Here is an 18158-nt window from a genome sequence, read left to right as displayed (position 1 = left end):
CGGCTCAGCTCATTTTCTTTCTTTTTCTTTTTCTTTTTCTCCTTTCTCTGTTCCTGAGTTGACGATCTTAATTCCACTCTTCTCTCTTACCCTCTTCACCCCCACGTACCTGGGCTCAGTTCCTGTGTTGAGTTTGCCCTACTCCTGTGGCGCCCATCTCAGGCTTTATAAAAGTTATCAAACCCCCTCTACTCTCTCCTTGACGCCTCAGTGTGGACTCAGGTCTTCCCTGGGGGGTTGGTTTTACCCAAGGTCATACCTTCTTATGACTCTTTCTTCCCTACTCAAATCACCTTGAGCTCCTGATCACCCCTCACGCCCCCTCCTCCTCTGGCCTGGCTCCGCTCATCTTTTAAAGCCAGGCTGCCCAAGACTCAAGCCAGCAGCTGGTCAACTTATTCAACAACAAAATCAGGAAAGCTCACTCATACCAACAAGATTCACAGGAGGCTGTCTATGAACTAGAAAGCCACTTCACTGACTGTTACAAAGGGAGATGTTACTTTCCACTCACTCAAATATTCGTGTCTATGGAAGGACCATAGTAGAAATTTGAATTAGTGATAAGAAATTATTGAAAATTTTTAGGTCGGATGCTTTTTTGGCTAAGTGATATATCTTGAGACTTATAATTTACTTTAAAATAACTCAGGACGAAAAACAAAGTATAAAAAATTAAAGGAGGTGACTATTTTGGAAAATAGTTTGGCAGCTTCTTACAAAGTTAGAGTTACAATATGACTTAGCAATTCTACTCCAAAGGGTCTACCCAAGAAAAATGAAAGTATATGTGCATATAAAAACATGTACATAAATATTCATAGCAATATTTTTCATAATGACCAAAAAGTTGAAGTAACTCAAATGTCCGTGAACTGACAAACAGATAAACAAAATGTGGTATAACCATGCAGTGGAATACTATTTGGCAATAAAAAGGAACAAAGTATTAATACATACTAAAACACGGATGAACCTCAAAAATATTATGCTCAGTGGAAGAAGCCAGACACAAAAGAACACATATGGTATGATTCCATCTGTACAAAATATTCAGAAAAGGCAAATCTATAGAGACAGAAAGTAGGTTAGTGGTTGCCTAGAACCGGGGGTGGGAATAAAGAGTGACTGTAAATGAACACCAGGTTTATTTTTAGGATGATAGAAATGTTCTAAAATCAGATTGTGGTGAAGACTGTACAACTCTGTAAATATACTAAAATTCTTTGAATTGTATACTTTAAATGGATGAACTATATGAAATGTGAATTATATCTCAATAAAGCTATTTTTAAAAAGGAAGGGGGAAGGAAGGGAGGAAAGGAAGATAGGAAGGCAGGGAGGAAAGAGGGAAGAAAAGATTTTTGTCCGCCATGATGGTCAGAGCCCTCACAGTACTAGAATGTCGGAGAAGCCAAAATCATCAGAATGTTGCTATGTGAGAGAAAAGTGGAAGGTCTTGAAAAATTTTAGATGCAGGAGATCCTGTGAAACCTAACAAACCAGCCGCTTCCTGTAGCCCCCATCTTTCCTCTGAAGAGTGCTAGATAAACATAGCAAATGTCTGACCCCCTGGTTCTTTCTTTTCTTTGGTTGTTGGTGAATATCGCTCTCCAGTTACATACTCTGTGTAACATACTCTCTATAACATACGCTCTGTAACTTTCTAACAATAAAATAACATGGGAGCTGCTATTATTTTTTCTCTAAAAAATATATCCAAACTGCCTTAACTATAAATTTCAGTGTTTTCAAAACTCTTCAGTCACAAGTATTCAGACAAGCTCTTAGTTTCCTCCCATAGTTTGATACTCTTTCATTGGGTAGGAATTTTTTAACACTCAAAGGGTAATCTTATTTCCAAAGATTTGGGGAACCATCACTCTCAGGCTCATGTATCTCTTAGAGTATACTGAGGTACAGCATTATCAGGGATTTTTGGCAAGTCTGCAAAGATTATATACAATTATTTATCAGTTAGATCTCACCAGCTTTCTGTCTTTCATGGCTTTCTTCCTGTTTTCCAGGACTGTGGTAGAATTAATCTCAAATTAATTCACATAAATCTCTAATCTCATTTCTAGATTTTGGAAGCCTGGTATGGAAGGAGAGGTATGTGTGTTTGGTCTGCCATCTTGATCCAATTTGCAACTTAATTTATCATGATTGTAAAACATCCCAGTGTATTGATGTAACATAATTTATATAACCATTTCATATTTTTCCATATTAAAATGAACATTGTAATCAACATCCTTATTTATGTATCTGGGCATATGACTGATTGCTTCTAAAGAAACCTTCTTAGTGTCTGTTAAATATAATAATAAAATGGGGGCACCTGGGTGGCTCAGTCGGTTGGGCGGCTGCCTTCGGCTCAGGTCGTGATCCCAGGGTCCTGGGATCAAGCCCTGCATCTGGCTCCCTGCTCCGCGGGAAGCCTGCTTCTCCCTCTCCCACTCCACCTGCTTGTGTTCCCTCTCTTGCTGTGTCTCTCTCTGTCAAATAAAAAAAAAAAATCTTAAAAAAATATAATAATAAAATGATTTGGTGGTCTCTGGGTTTTCATAAACATATATAATCAAAACTTGGACATGTCAGTGCACTATGCTTAATCTAAGGACAAGAGAGTAAGAAAACCAAATCAATCTAGTTTGGGGATCAAACCACATCAGAATTCTCTACTCCCAGCTCTTCATGATTCCTAACAATTCATCTTCTAATCCTTTCTTTATTCCCTTACCAAAGACCCTGTACAGAATCAAAAGAAGGACAACATGGAGAAAGATCTAAGCTGTTGAACAAGCTCAGTCCTGGAGAGCAAATGGATGTTTGGCCGGAACCACTCAGATACCTAAAAGGTTTTCATCTTTGGAACCATTAATCTAACACTTTCATTTGCACCAGCTTTATTTTTTAACTTAAGAACAGATTTGTGAAAATTCTAGGCTTTCTTTGTACTTTGTACTGTGTTCTGCACAATCTAATGAGTGCTAATGAGCTGCAAGAATTTTTAAAACTCTGTTAATTCAGCACTGGATAAACAATCGAAGCTACTTTACATCTCTGAAGGTCCCAAGTGAAATAAAGAAAGAGGTATAAATGTAGCTTTTACTAAAGATCTTAGTTACTTTCCAAGAGGTAGAAAAGATGGGAGAAGGTATAGAGGAAACATGAACATAACCAGGTAAGTTAGAGGCTCTCAATAAATATTTGTCGAATAAATGAGTCAGAATTACAACCAAGAAAGGTGGGGGGTGGGGGAGCGGAGTCAAGCCTCTAACCAGGTGTATCAAAACAATCATGTTTAAGTCAAAAGGGGGAGAAATAGTATATTTATTATTTTCTACGTTGAAAACAGGCTTATAAGAAATCTCAAAAATGATTAATATAAATTTGAAAGAAATGGCAAAGTCCAACCCCAATTCAACATGAAAATTTATTAGCTTTCTTTCCATTTTTATGTTTTCCCAATTTTTCCACATCCTTTTCCGTCCTATGAGGAAGTGCTGGAGTGAGGAAGGGGGCAGGATGAATTTAGGAAACATGTAAAGTTAAGAAAATTTGAATTTATTCACTTAGTCTTTCAAATATTCATGAATCTTTTATTCAACTACCATTTATTGAGTGCTTAATATGGGCAGGTGACCATTCTATTTTTAAAAATACTTTTTCTTATTATAAAATAACAGTAGAAATTTTGAAAAATTCATAAATATATAGGGGCACCTGGGTGGCTCAGTCGGTTAAGCATCTGCCTTTCAGCTCGGGTCATGATCTCAGGGTCCTGGGATCTGAGTCCCACATCTGGCTCCCTGCTCAGCGGGGAGACTGCTTCTCCCTCTGCCCCTCCTCCTGCTTGTGCACTCTCTCTCTCAAATAAATAATAAAAAATCTTTTTAAAAAATGTGGATCGGGGTACCTGGGTGGCTCAGTTGGTTAAGCATCTGCCTTCAGCTCAGGTCATGGTCTTGGAATCCCAGGTTCAAGCCCCACATCGCTTCTCCTCCTGCCCCTCACCCCACTCGTGTTCTCTCTGTCTCTCTCTCTCTCAAATAAATAAATAAAACCTTTTTTAAAAAATGTGGATAGCACAAATGAGAAGCTGGATTATTATTTAACTTCATTTTAATTAATTTAAAATTAAATAGCCTTCTGTGGCTAATGGCTATGGTATTGGACAGTGCAGCAATAGTTCATCTAAAGTCTTAATTTGTTTGACTTTCAGAGATTTCCACAAAGTGGCTGCCATTCTGTTTACGTAGCACTGAGTTCAAGAAAGTACTCATACCAGTTGTGTGGGCCATTAGAGTCTGAGGATGATAATGAGGATTTTGTTTACGCTTCATGAACTGTACCCTGCTGTCATATCAGGTGGTCTCAGCAGACACGAGGCCAGGCTATGAGCAGGCCTGGATCTGACTCATGAAAATAAGCCTTATGTATATATGGTAAACCTAGAGAGAAACTCTTTTGCTTCTAGAGGGTTAGATGTGACCCTCCCTTACTCAGACATTACCATCCTCATCTGTGTGCCCACTGGTGAAGCCGTGGGGACTTCCTTCTTCACCTTGAGATAAGTAAAGGCCAATTAATTTACTTAGATGGTGCCTGGGTCTGTCCTGTCCATTAGTATATACCAATTGTTGACAGTTTTCCCTATCATTGTCATGTAAAAGGTAGGAGCTTTTAAAAGGCTCTTGTCATAGCTGGACATATTTCTTCCACTCAAGAGTTAGTACCAATACATTCCCACCATTAATACATGTGAGTGCTCATCTTAGCACACCATGCACCAGCATAGGTGTTATTTTTTATATTTACAAATTTAATGGATTAACAAAATGGCCATTTAAATTTACATTTCTTACATCTTTACGAGCAAAATGCTAAGAGAGCTCCCATCTTTTAAAAAGTTTTCTCTCTTGACCCCACAGGGCCACCTCTAGCTATCATCTCATTTCTCTGTTCTCCTCAACAGCAGAACACTTTTGAGTTGTCTCTGCCCTCCACCTCTAATCCTTTTCTCCTATTCTCTCTTAGACTCATTTCATTCAAGCTTTCACCCCCATCCACTCCACCAGAACTTTCTTCTAAAGGTCATCAATGACCTTCATGTTGCTAAGTCCAGTGATTATTTTTTAGTCCTTTTCATACATGTCCTATCAATAGAATTGATGCCCCCCCCCTTGAAATGCTTTCTGCTTTTGGCTTCTTGGACATGTCTTCATTTTTTTCTCCTCACTGAGCAATCCTTCATAGTCTCTTGCTAGTTCCTCCTCATCTCCCCAGCCTCAAAAAGTTGATGTTCCTTAGTAATTAGTACTTGGACTTCTCAAACCTATCAGTGCTTGATCCCTAAGTTATCTCAGAAGTCCCAGGGCTTTCGATGCTAGCCATGTTCCAGGACCTCCCAAAATTATTATCTCCAGCTCAGAATTCTCTCCCAAAATCCAGACCTGCACACCAACTCTATCAACATCTATCAACTTTGATATATCAAATGAACATGCCCAAATTCAAGTTCTTGATTTCCCACCTCAAATCTCAAGTATTAGAATCATCCTTGACTACTCAGTTTCCCTCACATCCCAAATCTATTAACAAATACTGTCAGCTTAGGTTAAGATATATCCAGAATCTGACCCACTGCTTGCCACATCCACTGCTATCACCCTAGTTCAAGTCACTATCATCTCTTGCCTGGACAGTTGCAATAGTATCTCAACTGCTCTCCCTGCTTCTGCCCTTGACCTACCTTAAGTCTGTTGTCTATACATAGCTAGGAGCCTGTTAAGACAGTTGGGACTTCTCCCTCCTTTCCCCAAAACCTTCAACCAGGCCTGTCTCTAACATGTGTGAGGCTCCAGGCAAAAATAAAATGAATGCTGCCTTTCTTTTCCCATCCCCGGCGCTGTTCTAAACCGTGAAAGGGTTGACAGGCAGAGTATAGACACCCCATCTTGCATGCCAGAGCTTTATCCATATTCAAAAACACAGTTGTCCCTTAGCCACTCCACAGGCCTACGGATGTGCATACCTGCAGTATGGTCAACACTTGGGAGGATGGACTTAGCAAAGAGCTGTGCATAAGCCCTGGAAGCAGGTATGGGGCTGTTTGGGCAGGGAATTCTAGGTTTGTGGGTACCTATCACATGGTCTAGAAAGGGCAAGAAGGTGTCCAGGTGAGGCACATCACTTTGGCCTATAGGGAAGGGCAGAGCTGGAGGAGCCAAAGAAAGAATCCACTGAAGTGAAGAATCAGTGCAGGGCCTCCAGTTGCCTGGATTCAGTGGACTGGCAATGTCCCAAATGGAGGCTGCCTTGTCAGCCTGAATCCCAGAGTGAAGTCAACCTGGAGCAGGGCTGCAGCTGACCCATCATAGACACGTAGTATGAGCATACAGCCCTTGAGATCTGGAAGTCTTTTGTTGCCATGGCATAATCTATCCTATCCTACTAATACACATATCTTGCTCTGTGAACATGAGTTCTATAAAGGCAGACCATATCCCATTTGACTTGTATCCCTAGCACCTAGCACAGTGCCAAGTACACAATAAATACTCAAGTAATATTGCAGGAATGCAACCTTTCTGGATTTCATCTGTATAATAAAGAGGGTTAGAGTAGATATTTTATAAAGTACCTTCAAATTCTAGCATCCCATGTTTTCTGTAATTTCAGAAATAAAAGGTTCTGCATTTCCTTCTCAAACACCCACATGCCAAAGCCTCATTCCAACCTGAATTTCCTTTCTCTTCTGATGAAAAGCTTTTGTACATAGCTATATATGCTTAAGGTTTTAAAATCCTACTGCAATCAGCCTGTACAGGCAAGGAATTAAATACTAAGAGTGTCTTTTCTGTCTCTGATTACTATGACCCTGAGTGATGTCTCCCCCCACCCACCCACCCACTTTTGCTGCTGGGCTTGGGCAAGTATACCTGCTGTTCAAAGACCATCCGAAATTACCTCTAAGAAGGAACTGCTTTGAGAATCAGGCTTATAATTAAACAGTAATTGAAGTTTCCTGTGGTTTTATGCATGGGTCTTATCTAATGCTTAAGTAGATAAACTGCATGGCTTAAAAGTCAGAATGGAATTAGATGCTCCTACAAGTGAGCAGAGGTCTTTGTTCTGCAATGGTGCTTATTTAAAATCCAACCTGGTTTCCAGCACTTTTGTCACAGCACCTACACAATGACATCAGTCTACCCTGCAGAAGTGACTGTCAGAGAAGCATGGAATGATAGAGCTGAAATGGACCTCAGCGAGCTCCTCATCCAAAGTCCTTGTTTCACAAGAAAATAAAACCCAGGGAGGTAAAGTGATTTGCCTCAGGTCACAGGTAGAAGAGAAGAAGATCAGGGATTTAGGAGGTAAGACTATGATGACTTGGGTGACTTACTGGATTCAGGTTGTTAGGGAAAGAAAGGAATGGAGGGCAATTGCAAACTTCTCAGTTGGGGTCAAATGAGAAAGAGCGAGTTTGAAGGAAATCCAATGAGCTCAGTTGGGATCATGTTGAGTTTGAGGTGTCTGTATGCCATACAGACAGCTATCAAGCAGAAAATTAGATATTACAAATCTGAAACTGAAGAAAAAGGACAAAGTTAAAGAGAGAAATTTAGGAGTCAGCATCCTCCCACTTGGTGTTTAAAACTATTATAAAGCGGGAAAAGAAATAAGGAAAAGGGAGCAACAGGGGTATGACCAGCAGAATACTGACATCTAAGGGTTTTATTAAAAATAAAAATAAATAAAATAAAGAAGAGTTTACAAAATAGTTTACAAGAGTGGCCAGAGAATAGGAGGGAAACTGGGATAGAATGGTGTTGGTAAAGGCAGGGCAAGAGAAGGTTTCAAGAAGGGAGACATGTTCTATAACTGTGGCCCACGCACAGCTAGCTGCACCCCCCTCCCCAGTATTCATTCTCTTCTTTTTCCTTGCTAACAAAATCCTGATTGTTTTTCAGAGTGGCAATAAACCTGGTCAAAAATTAAGCCGCGATTTCCCAGGCTCCTTTGCATCTAGAGGTCGCCCATATGACATCCCTCTGGCCATCTACATATAACCAGATGTCTATCTACTTGGTGAGAATGTCAAGAAAACAATTATTTTCCTGATATAAAGTTTGATATCCTGATATAAATGGTCAAACTGCGGGCATCTCACTTTTACCCTTTCCCTTTTCCCCTTTCTTTCTCCCAAGATAATGATTCTATGTCCAGAAATACAGCAGCTATCTAATGAGCATGAGTACAAAGGACACACACACACACACACACACACACACACACACACACACACACACTAGATGATATGGAAAATCAGGAGTCTGATTCCTGATCTACTCAGTTGAATGTGTGAGAAATGTGGGAGTCAACCTTGATTCCTACCCTCTTACTGCCTTTGATCCAAGATCCTTGACTCTACCCTTAAACATCCTTCAAATTCACTTTCTTCTAGCCATCCCTAGTCTCTGCAATGTTCAGGCCCATATCATGCCTTGCCCAGCTGACTGAACTGTCCTTCTAGAAGGTGCTTCCACACTTACCCCCTGCAACCTGTCCTCTAATCTTCTGTCACCAAGTCAACAAAATGGAATGCTTTTGTGTTGATCCCTGCTGAAAATATTTCCATGGCTCTCATTGTCTAGTGGATAAAATCAAAGGTGTTTAGCCCCACAGTTAGGCTCTTTATGATTTGGCTCATGCCTTATGTTGATTATGACATCCTATGCAAATATATAGTGGTTCACAACCACTTTGTGAACAAGGACCACTTACCAAGCATTGTGCTTTATATTTATTTAGTTCTCATAATGCTTTCCCACACATTTGATAGTACTATTCTCATTTTGCAAATGAGTCAACTGACTCTCAGAAAGGTTAGGTCACTTGCCCAAGAACACAGAGCTTGTTTAAGCAGGGGAAGGTCTGGATGTCAAAGCTCTTTCAAATTTCTTTCCACTGCAGTGCCTTGACATGAAAGAATGTACACTCCTCTCCTTCCTGTTCCTCACTAGTCCCCATCTACCTTAAATGGACAGCCTTGTTGAAGAAAAACAGTCTTGCCCCTCGGGCCAAAGGAATCTATCCCCCACTGCGCTGGGTAGAAAACAGGGTCTTCAAAGCAGCTTCTGCAAGGGAAGAGACAATCGCCCAAAGCTGGAGCTGTATGGTGAGCTGGTCGGCCTGACCCCCCCATTGAAGGCCCTGCCTTCTCCTCACTCGGTGGGGGTCAGGTGCTAAGGGCAAGGATGGGGATCCTGGTCAGAGAGCCCTTCTCCTTTGACCTAGCCGGCCTGGCTGGCGTCACCAGTGTTGGAGTAGGATCCCGTCTCCAAGGCCACCCCCTCCAGGGTCCGGAGCTGAAAGACCAGGGAGGAAGGACTCTGGTGACTCCCCAAAGTCTCAAGCAAGATTTGACACCCACTCCTCACCACTATCTCAGCCTGGGAGCCGGTCCTGTGGGCCCTGGCAGCGCACCCTACTCTGCCGCCGGAGCGGTTTTGCACACACCGCTGCCGCCCAGCGCCCGGACCCAGAGCGGTCCGCCAGCAGCTAGACCCTGGAGCAGTGCAGCCCTCTGAGCCCTGAGAGTCTCGCGGTTGAGAGACCCGCGGTCAGAGAACCCCCTGGGAGCTCTGCTATCAGTCGGGTCGGATCACCCAGATTTGTAACTGGAGAAAGGTCCAGGTCCCCGAGGAATATGTCCAGCTAGCACCCTCTGGCCCTCGGACCTGAACTCGGAGTCCAGGCTGCCCCGTTGGGCAAATCGTCCTGAGTTCCGCTCTCCTGCAAGCCGCAGCCTCGCACCCCAGACCCTCCCCAGGCACGCTCCCCTGGACAGCGGCGGAACGAACCCCAGCTGCTCCCAGCACCCCGACTGGACCCTGGGCAACCTCTTCTGCCCGGGTGGCTCTCCCCGGGGTCTGAACCCCTCGCGCCCCCGCGCGTCCGTCTTTGTTTCTGAGCTTGCTCTGAAAGTGATGTAACGAGGCCAGACTCGCGCGCTGCTTTCCCTCTTTCCCAGACTAAGTCCTTCCTCCCTCCAGCACCAGAGCCCGGCGCTGGGCTGTGCCTCCATTCCACTCCCAGAGCTCTGGAGACCGACGGGCGCTGTTGAGAAAGACGCGCTCCCACGTCCCACCTCCTGGATGCAGAGTCAGTGGGGAAAGCGAGGCTTTCCTTCCAGAAACAAGGGAGAGAGCCGAAGGGACAGCTGTTGTGGAGGTTTCTAAGGAGACTCAGACTGGCTTCTTTCCCTGCTCCTGGGAGACGGCAGGAAACCTCAGGTACCTCAGTGACCCCAGTCGGTGGATGAAAGAGACAGAGGCAGTCAGAGAGAGAGAAACAGAGGAAGAATTAGAGACCCAGAGACCGTGATTGACAGACAAGTGGAGAGAGACGAGTAAGAGAGATAGAGAGTTGGTGGGTGGGAAATTGACTTTGATTTTCTTTTTTCTTTTCTTTCTTTCTTTCTTTTTTTTTTTTTAACCCACTGTGGTTTTGCTTCTGACAGAAGAGAGAACTGCTGCTCCCTAGCCAGCAAGCAGCCCCCAGTCTGGATGGAGTGAAAGATGCGGCCTGATGACATAAACCCGAGGACTGGGCTGGTGGTGGCCCTGGTCAGTGTCTTTCTGGTCTTTGGCTTCATGTTCACCGTCTCTGGGATGAAAGGAGAGACTCTGGGAAACATCCCCCTCCTGGCCATCGGGCCAGCCATCTGCCTACCAGGCATCGCAGCCATTGCCCTGGCCAGGAAAACCGAGGGATGCACCAAGTGGCCTGAAAATGAGCTGCTGTGGGTCCGCAAGTTGCCCTGCTTCCGGAAACCCAAGGACAAGGAAGTGGTGGAACTGCTGAGGACCCCTTCAGACCTGGAGTCAGGCAAGGGAAGCTCAGACGAGCTGGCTAAGAAGGCGGGCCTCAGGGGGAAGTCCCCCTGCCAGGGGCAGACAGAGGTGCCTGTGGCCACTTCCATCACCACCCTCACACCCACGGAAGGAGAACGCCAGAGCCTGGTCCAGAGCGGGCATCAGGAGGAGACATCCAGATACCTGGATGGTTACTGTCCCTCAGGCAGTTCCCTTGCCTACAGTGCCTTGGATGCCAAGTGCTCAGCCTGGGACAGATCTGATTGCCCGGAGCCTGAGGACAGCATCTTCTTTGTGCCCCAGGACAGTATCATCGTTTGCTCCTACAAGCAGAACAGTCCCTATGACAGATACTGTTGTTACATCAATCAGAGCCAAGGCAGGTGGGATCACGAGACAATAGTCTAATAATCTTTGCATACAAGAGTCGCTGTGTTGATAGAAACGTGACTATACTCAGCTTCTAGGGGAAGGAAACTGCCCTGCTCCAACAGCCTTCAAACTGTTAGAAATTGACTTGGTATGTGATGGGTGTGCAAGCTTCGGGTGCCTGAGAGCCATGTAAATAGGCATGTTGGGGACACATTTTAGGGATGGGTGATGAGGGTTAAGGACACTGGAAGAGGCAGTGGGTAGGAGAAGAAGCAGTTCCAATTGCTTTTTAACAATTAAACCATGTTGGATATTTTGTAAAATAACCCAGAAAGTGCTACTCAGCACCTGCTAAAAGCAAGATAAATCTAGAGTGGGCTGCAGATATCAGGCATGAAATGATACATGGGCTTGCCATAGGGAAACTGAGCTATTTTCAGTCTGAATCAATTGAAAGACAAAACAATTTAGTGCTTCATTGTATGAAATGATTTTTATCTGGTGAAAGCTCTTCACACTTACTATTTGCTGAAAGGAAAAAAAAAAGTCAAGATAGAAAAGCTACTCCCTCCGTAGGTAGGATGGTTTTTGGAGAAAGGGGAGTTAAAGGCAGTTGAATTATGTAATTGAGTTTTATGATGTTATCTTCTGACAAGATCAGAAATTTCAAATAAAGTAAAGCAAGTGGGACCAGCTAGGTAAAAAACTAACATTTTTAGATGGTTATGTTCCTTCTTAAACTCTTCATTTAAATTGATTTACTGGGTCTTTATCTTAAGTGTTTTTTAATATTTACTATCATTCATGTATAATTTCCTCATCAGGTGCAAAATGACTTGATGTAATATTTTCATAGATTAGAATTTGTGTTCATCAAGTCAAAATGGGTTTTACATATGTATACAAGTGTCTTTAGCATTTCTGGGAGTTATGGTAATAAGTATTCCTATATGCCTTTTAAAAATCTGAAAACTATGAAGTCAATACATTAGTCTTGAACTTTATGCAGAATTTACATAAAATGTAATGGTTAAACTTCTGGAAGTGTCATTATTTGTACATTTATTCAACATTCCCAAAGACTATAAATGCCAATGAAATGAGTTAAGCTACTAGATTTAACTAAAGGTCAGTTTTTATTAAGTTCACCTAATCAGTGAGCATTGCATGACAAGGTCTGTTTTATTTCATACTTAATTTTTTGCTGCTGAGGGAAAAAGGCACAAGGGGATCCTAAAATGTATTTTCTATTTCACTTGCTTAACCGTAATAGACAAGAGGGCAATCAGCCAGAATACCATTTAGTCCCTGTTGAAGAGAAATATTGAATTATATAGAGAAATCATGGTACATTTCATATTGAAGATCAAAATATTTTGCATCCTTTAAAGAATGATGATTTATTTTCAATGATCAGATAGTTTCAGCCACTCTCTCCCAAAGGGGGAATTGAGGACAAAAATTCTAGCCATGCCCCTTTTGTATATTTCAGGTCCAATTCTGCAAGTCTTCAAGTGCAGCAGTCATTCAGTCTTAAGAACCAGGCCCTTAAAAATCACAATTTTCAAACCAAGTTCAACATCAAAAGAGTATGATTTTTTTTTAGTAGGGCTTAAATGTCAGAAAATGAGATGTGTGATCCTAAGCAAATTTTATCTTCTTGTACCTCAGTTCTCACTCTTCAGAAATCAGGGAGGAGTGGGACTGACTTACATAGAGTATGTCTATCGTTCATTCCCAGTTTGAATATTCTATGGCACCATGTCAACGACACTTTATATAATGCCAGGGAATGAGATACAGCAAAATGCATGCCAAAGTTATGCAATTCATGATAAAAATTATATGACATGGATTGAATTCTTACTACTACTCAAAAGAATTTTGTAGATATGTGAAAGCAGATTTGTTTTATTGCCAAAATCACTTATTCAACAAATACACTTCTGGGAATGAAATGAAGATGTTAATTAAGGATAAAATTTTTTGATATTGGTATAGCCCCCAAATAATCCAATAAATGCCATAAATGTAATTTACTTTGGATTTGGTGGGGAGGAAAAATAGTTTCCTAAAATCACAATACCTCTTAATAATTATAGGGCATTTAAAAGATGAAAATCATGTTTCAATGAAGGTAAAAATTATTGGATAACTCTCTTAGGAATAAAAGCTTCTAATTTGAACAACAACAACAAAAAAACCCTTCTAATCTGCTTGCCATTTGTGGACCTCTTCAGGGATGAAGAGATAGCAAGACAGCAGAGAGAGATGTTCACAAAGAACATCTATACAGGGCCTGAAAAGAGATGCTTGTAGTGTTAGGTATGGTTTAAGGTGTGGAAAAGGTACTTTTTGATTTCTTGGAATCAGCTCAAACCCCTTGATATTACATACACACATATACACACACACACTCCAATGTACACACACTCCAATGTCCAAATCCAAAGTTAATTACTAGTTTAGAAATCTAAGATATTTTATCACATTTTCAAGTTCTATTTCAGAAGAAACTTACTTCAGTCTTCTTCTTCCATCCACCTACTTAAGATACTTAAGGTATCTAAATATGCTCTTGAGGGAATTTTCTGCAGTGCTAAAATAACGGTTTGCAAATGTTGACTGGGTGGCTTAACTTTGACCAGAAAGAATAAAATGTGTGATTGTGTGTGTGATTTTTTTTAATATCTTACATTAGGTAACACCTCCTAATATAAAGCAAGGTAGCCTAGTGCCCCCAAATTAATACTCATTAAGTGTTACTCAGGGGAAAGCAGCCATTCTGTTGAACAGAGGTGGAAGAGAAGGAAAACAAGGTGAGAAAAGTGTCTGAGCTTGTTAGGGGAAAACAGCAGCTCATTCTAGTCAACAGTTTTAGCAAGTTGTTAATATTAACATAATAGACAGGAAGACTATTCCCTGTACCCAGTAAGAGCTTTCAGACAGACATAAATCAAAGTAGGTACTAGTTATTTTTTTACTTGCTATTAATCCAAATAGTTATTTCAACTTAATTTTAAACAGGCATTTTATTTTTGAAATTATTTCTATTGACTTTTTCTTGTTCAATATTCCTATCTATTATTCTCATGGGTTCTTTTTCCAAACTGCTTCTTGATTTAAAGTGTGAATTCAGCCAAGATACCCAAGCTAGAACATATTTAGACAACTGTTTCAAGATTTAGTTTCTATTACAATCATGGCAAACAAAATCCAGATATAGTTAAGTTCAAAGTCTCTTCCAATCAGGTCCTTTGGAAATGTTTTCAATACTCTACTAATCAGGTCCTTTGGAAATGTTTTCAATACCCTGGGTCTTAATACCCACTGAGCTGGCACAGGTAGGGAAGGAAGATTCATTCTTTTCAATGCTTTTCCCTTTGGTAATATCCAACCTCTATTTATTTATTAATATCTCCATTCTGCACCTATAGCATCATTTACTTGGTTAATTCACTGTTATTATTACTTTATAACATTAAAGAAAATTTTTTGAAAATCCACAGCCCCACTATCTTAACAGAACTACTGTATTTCCATTTTAGCATATCATCCTCAAAGACTCCCCCACATACACCTTAAATATTATAATTGTGTGGTTTTCTTTTCCTTTTATTTATATGCTAAGTATGTTTTCATGTTTCTATGCAGGTTCCTGATTACCATTTAACAATGGTGTAATATGCCATTTTTGAGAAGTACCATAATTTAATTTAACATGCCATTCTTTTTTTTTTTATCATGCCATTCTTTATTGCTAGCCAGATAACATGTTTTATGGATGGTTTTGTATGTCTTTTTCTATTGTTGGTAACACAGCTACATTATTTGTCATTTGCCCAAAGAGGTGAATATTTACAATCAAAAAGCTGTCTCCTTATAGATGAGAGTAAGGGGGCAGAAATGTGTAAATGGATCAAACATTTGACATTATTGGTTTTCTCTTGATTCATGGGCAAGACATAGGGTAAGAGACAAAATAATGCTTCTCTGCATTATTATCCCCTTTTGGGACCAGAGCCAGTATTTTTAAGAATAAGATGAGATGGGGTCTGTATTTTTAAGAGTAAGATGGAACATTTCCCCAGTTAAGATACCACCAGTGTATATCTCAAAATCAGTATACAGTGGTGTCAATCTTCAAGAGCATAATGTTGAACAAGCAAAATGAAAAATAGATGTAGACAAAAATTACTTTGTACTATTTCAAAAGCACTTTCTTAAAGTATTTCATCATTTATTTTATAATATATTTAATAAGTATGTATATTGTTACCTATTAGTGACTTAAAATGAACTGGAATTTCAGGAATTCAACAGACTCTACCCATGAGTTTTCTGTTTCTTCCTCAACGGAAAAATGAACTGAAGATGGAATTATAGACAAATGCTCGGCTCAACCAGATATCTCAATAAAGAACTGAATTCCACTCAGCATCTTGTCCAGATAATATGAAATCATGTAAACACCACTGAGTGTTCTCACCACCTACCACAGGCTCTCACTCCATGAACACCCCAAAGAAAGAAGTTTATACACGACACTGTCCAGATACAAATAGGTAGACATTGATATCAGATCTCCACCATCTTTTGCAAATTATTCCTGGGCCTGACCCTTCTTAGAGATCCTTTCTTTGTCTTTCCCTTTATTCCTCCTCCTGATTGCACAGACCTGGTATCCTCAATGACAACACAAGGCTCTACATGCTTTATCCATAACAAGGTACAGTGTTACAGAATGCGCCAGTTACAAAACAGGGCATAAAGCTATTAAAACGTCTCTTTGACAAATCTATCCCAAGAAAGTTAAATATAACAACTATCTTTGCAATTCATCACTTTCTTTCTCTTTATGGTAATAAATGATTATATATAAGACAATCCCTCAGTCTGAGGTCAGACCACATTTGTTTAGAAAAAATGGGCTTTTGAACATCAACTGCCTGTAATTCAACATGAAAAGTATGGACATACCTTCTCTGTGAGCGGTTAGACCATCAGATCAGACCAACTCATAAAGGCCCACCTGCCCCTGTGCTCTTACCCCCGCCTCCCATCCTCTGCAGCAGCTTCTTGGCTGTGCCCTGATTGTGCCCTGCAGCTCACCACCCTGAGCCTTTGCCCCATCATTTTCTCCGCCTCACATGTCCACCCTGTCTTCACCCCTCTGCTGGTTAAGGCCCTAATATCCTTCAGGGGGCAGCTGCCACATCTTCCAGTCTTCTAGATTTTCCCCCTCAGAACTAATAATACTTCTACTCTTCTCTGGCCTGACAACACCTCCACCATTATCATCACACACATTAGCTGAGGGTGTGTCTGTCTCTCTAACCGCAGTGTGAGCTCTTTGAGGGCAGGGGCCACGTTTTATTCATCCTCCTGCTGCACACCCTCCCACACACACTTTGCCCTGCTCAGTGAAAACTCTAAAGTGCACCACTTGGTCACTCTCATGGCCTTCCTTCTTCCTCTTTCTCGCAGGAAAAAAATATCTACCTTCTTGATTTGAACTAAATTAAATAGAATATAGTCAGTAAAAATGCGGGTTAAAATAGGCTTCTGTGGGTTGGGACCCTAACTTTCATTTAGCATATTGTTTCTTCGGGGAAACCACATCTTACATAACAAGGAGAAGAAAGAAATAAACCATTCCAGAATATTTTCTCCTCCCTCCATGATTGACCTAACTCCTACTCCCTGCCTCCCTCTGTGAGTCAGTGACCATATACACATGCAACAAGAATTGGTGGTTCTAGAAGCACTTGACAGCCAAGCTTCTGAATTCCTAACTAGAAAGAAGGTAAATCAGTGTACTTAGGTTAACCCTGTAAGTAGGTCAACAGAATATAATTTGCCAACGTGGCTATTGTCCTATTATGCTTCCATCCAATGATCCTAAACAGGACTTTCCAGGCCACCCAGGTGTTCCCTCAGGACGCTCTCAGGGGGCTGAGTGGCAGACCCTCACTCTCTCACCCCCAGTGAAGCTTTTCTTCTCCACAAAGTCTGTGAGATGCTCAGAGACCAGTTTGTGGTTCAGAGAAGGCTCTGGCTTGTTCTGGAGCAAGATGATGGCATTGCTCAGCAATTCTCCTGAGTAGTATTTGAGGCCCGTCTTAATAAACTTCAGGCTCATGTAACTGGTCCTGTAAATTTCCCAAATTATCCGACTGAGTGAAAGTGACATTTAATTTGAGTAACTCTTTTTCTTGACCATGGCAATTATCAGGTTCTCCTTCAACAATAGCAAGAACGACCTCATCTGAGTATGGGTGGGGAAGGGGACAGCAAAAGGAGAATGTGTCCGTATGGAACTGTCAGCGCAGGGAGAAGAACCAACAATCCCTCATTAAGCCAGTCACTGTTGTGGCCTCCTCCTCTGATATCACCACTTCTTGTCTCAAACTTAGTAGCAAATGCTAGAAAATGGACTGAGAGGACAAACCAAACAGAAACATGTTTTAAAACTGAAAAGAGTAAAAGGAAAATGCTAGAGAATTTTGATACATTTTTTAAATGGCTAAGAAAAGAAATACAAACAGTTTAAGTGTATTCTAATAAGGGCAAAAATTAGCTAAAACTATCCTGCTGGACAGAGTCAAAAGGAATATAAGATAGCATCCAATAAATAATCAAACTCGCTTAAAAATTACTCAATAGTACAATCAAAACTAGAAAGTTAAAGGAGTACAAGTGAATACTATTAGCTAAAGTATTCAAAATTAAATCTTTTTAAATTCATCAATTCACCAAAAATGTCCCACTGAAAAAACAGGGTGTGAGATATGAGCAGCAATACTGAGACTGGGACTAAGAGCCCATCGACCTATGCCTGACAGAGGCAAAGACAGACAAGGAACGAAGCTGGGCTTAGCTCTCGTCTCTGCTGAGTCC

General features: G+C 41.2%; 2 protein-coding genes across 5 annotated transcripts in view; one reads left to right on the top strand and one right to left on the bottom strand.

Moving 5' to 3' along the window:
• The window catches only part of LOC141370683 (uncharacterized), a 266080-nt gene that overhangs the window by 154655 nt on the left and 93267 nt on the right, over positions 1-18158 (bottom strand). The window contains exon 5 of the mRNA XM_073881469.1: positions 2342-2498. Coding sequence (XP_073737570.1) covers positions 2342-2498 — 157 coding nt within the window. The remainder of the gene's footprint in view (positions 1-2341; positions 2499-18158) is intronic.
• Positions 9723-15679, top strand: TMEM215 (transmembrane protein 215). Of its 4 annotated transcripts, none has more exons than XM_025852820.2 (3): positions 9723-10304; positions 10532-11269; positions 15571-15679. In XM_025852820.2, the coding sequence occupies exons 2-3, from the start codon at positions 10590-10592 to the stop codon at positions 15623-15625; spliced, it is 735 nt and encodes a 244-aa protein (XP_025708605.2). In that variant the 5' UTR covers positions 9723-10304; positions 10532-10589; the 3' UTR covers positions 15626-15679. The 4 variants fall into 4 exon arrangements, 3 of the variants coding, with proteins under 3 accessions (XP_025708605.2, XP_073737416.1, XP_073737415.1); XR_012374910.1 differs by having other exon boundaries at positions 9728-10304; positions 10532-11406; positions 15571-15670; XM_073881314.1 differs by having other exon boundaries at positions 10293-10420.

This window comes from Callorhinus ursinus, unplaced genomic scaffold (assembly GCF_003265705.2).
Source record: "Callorhinus ursinus isolate GAN/ISIS: 27379988/994484 unplaced genomic scaffold, GSC_fseal_2.0 scaffold42, whole genome shotgun sequence".
Classification (NCBI taxonomy): Eukaryota; Metazoa; Chordata; class Mammalia; order Carnivora; family Otariidae; genus Callorhinus; species Callorhinus ursinus.
The sequence above is the reverse complement of the archived record's forward strand: the minus strand, read 5'-3'. Positions and strand labels throughout refer to the sequence as shown.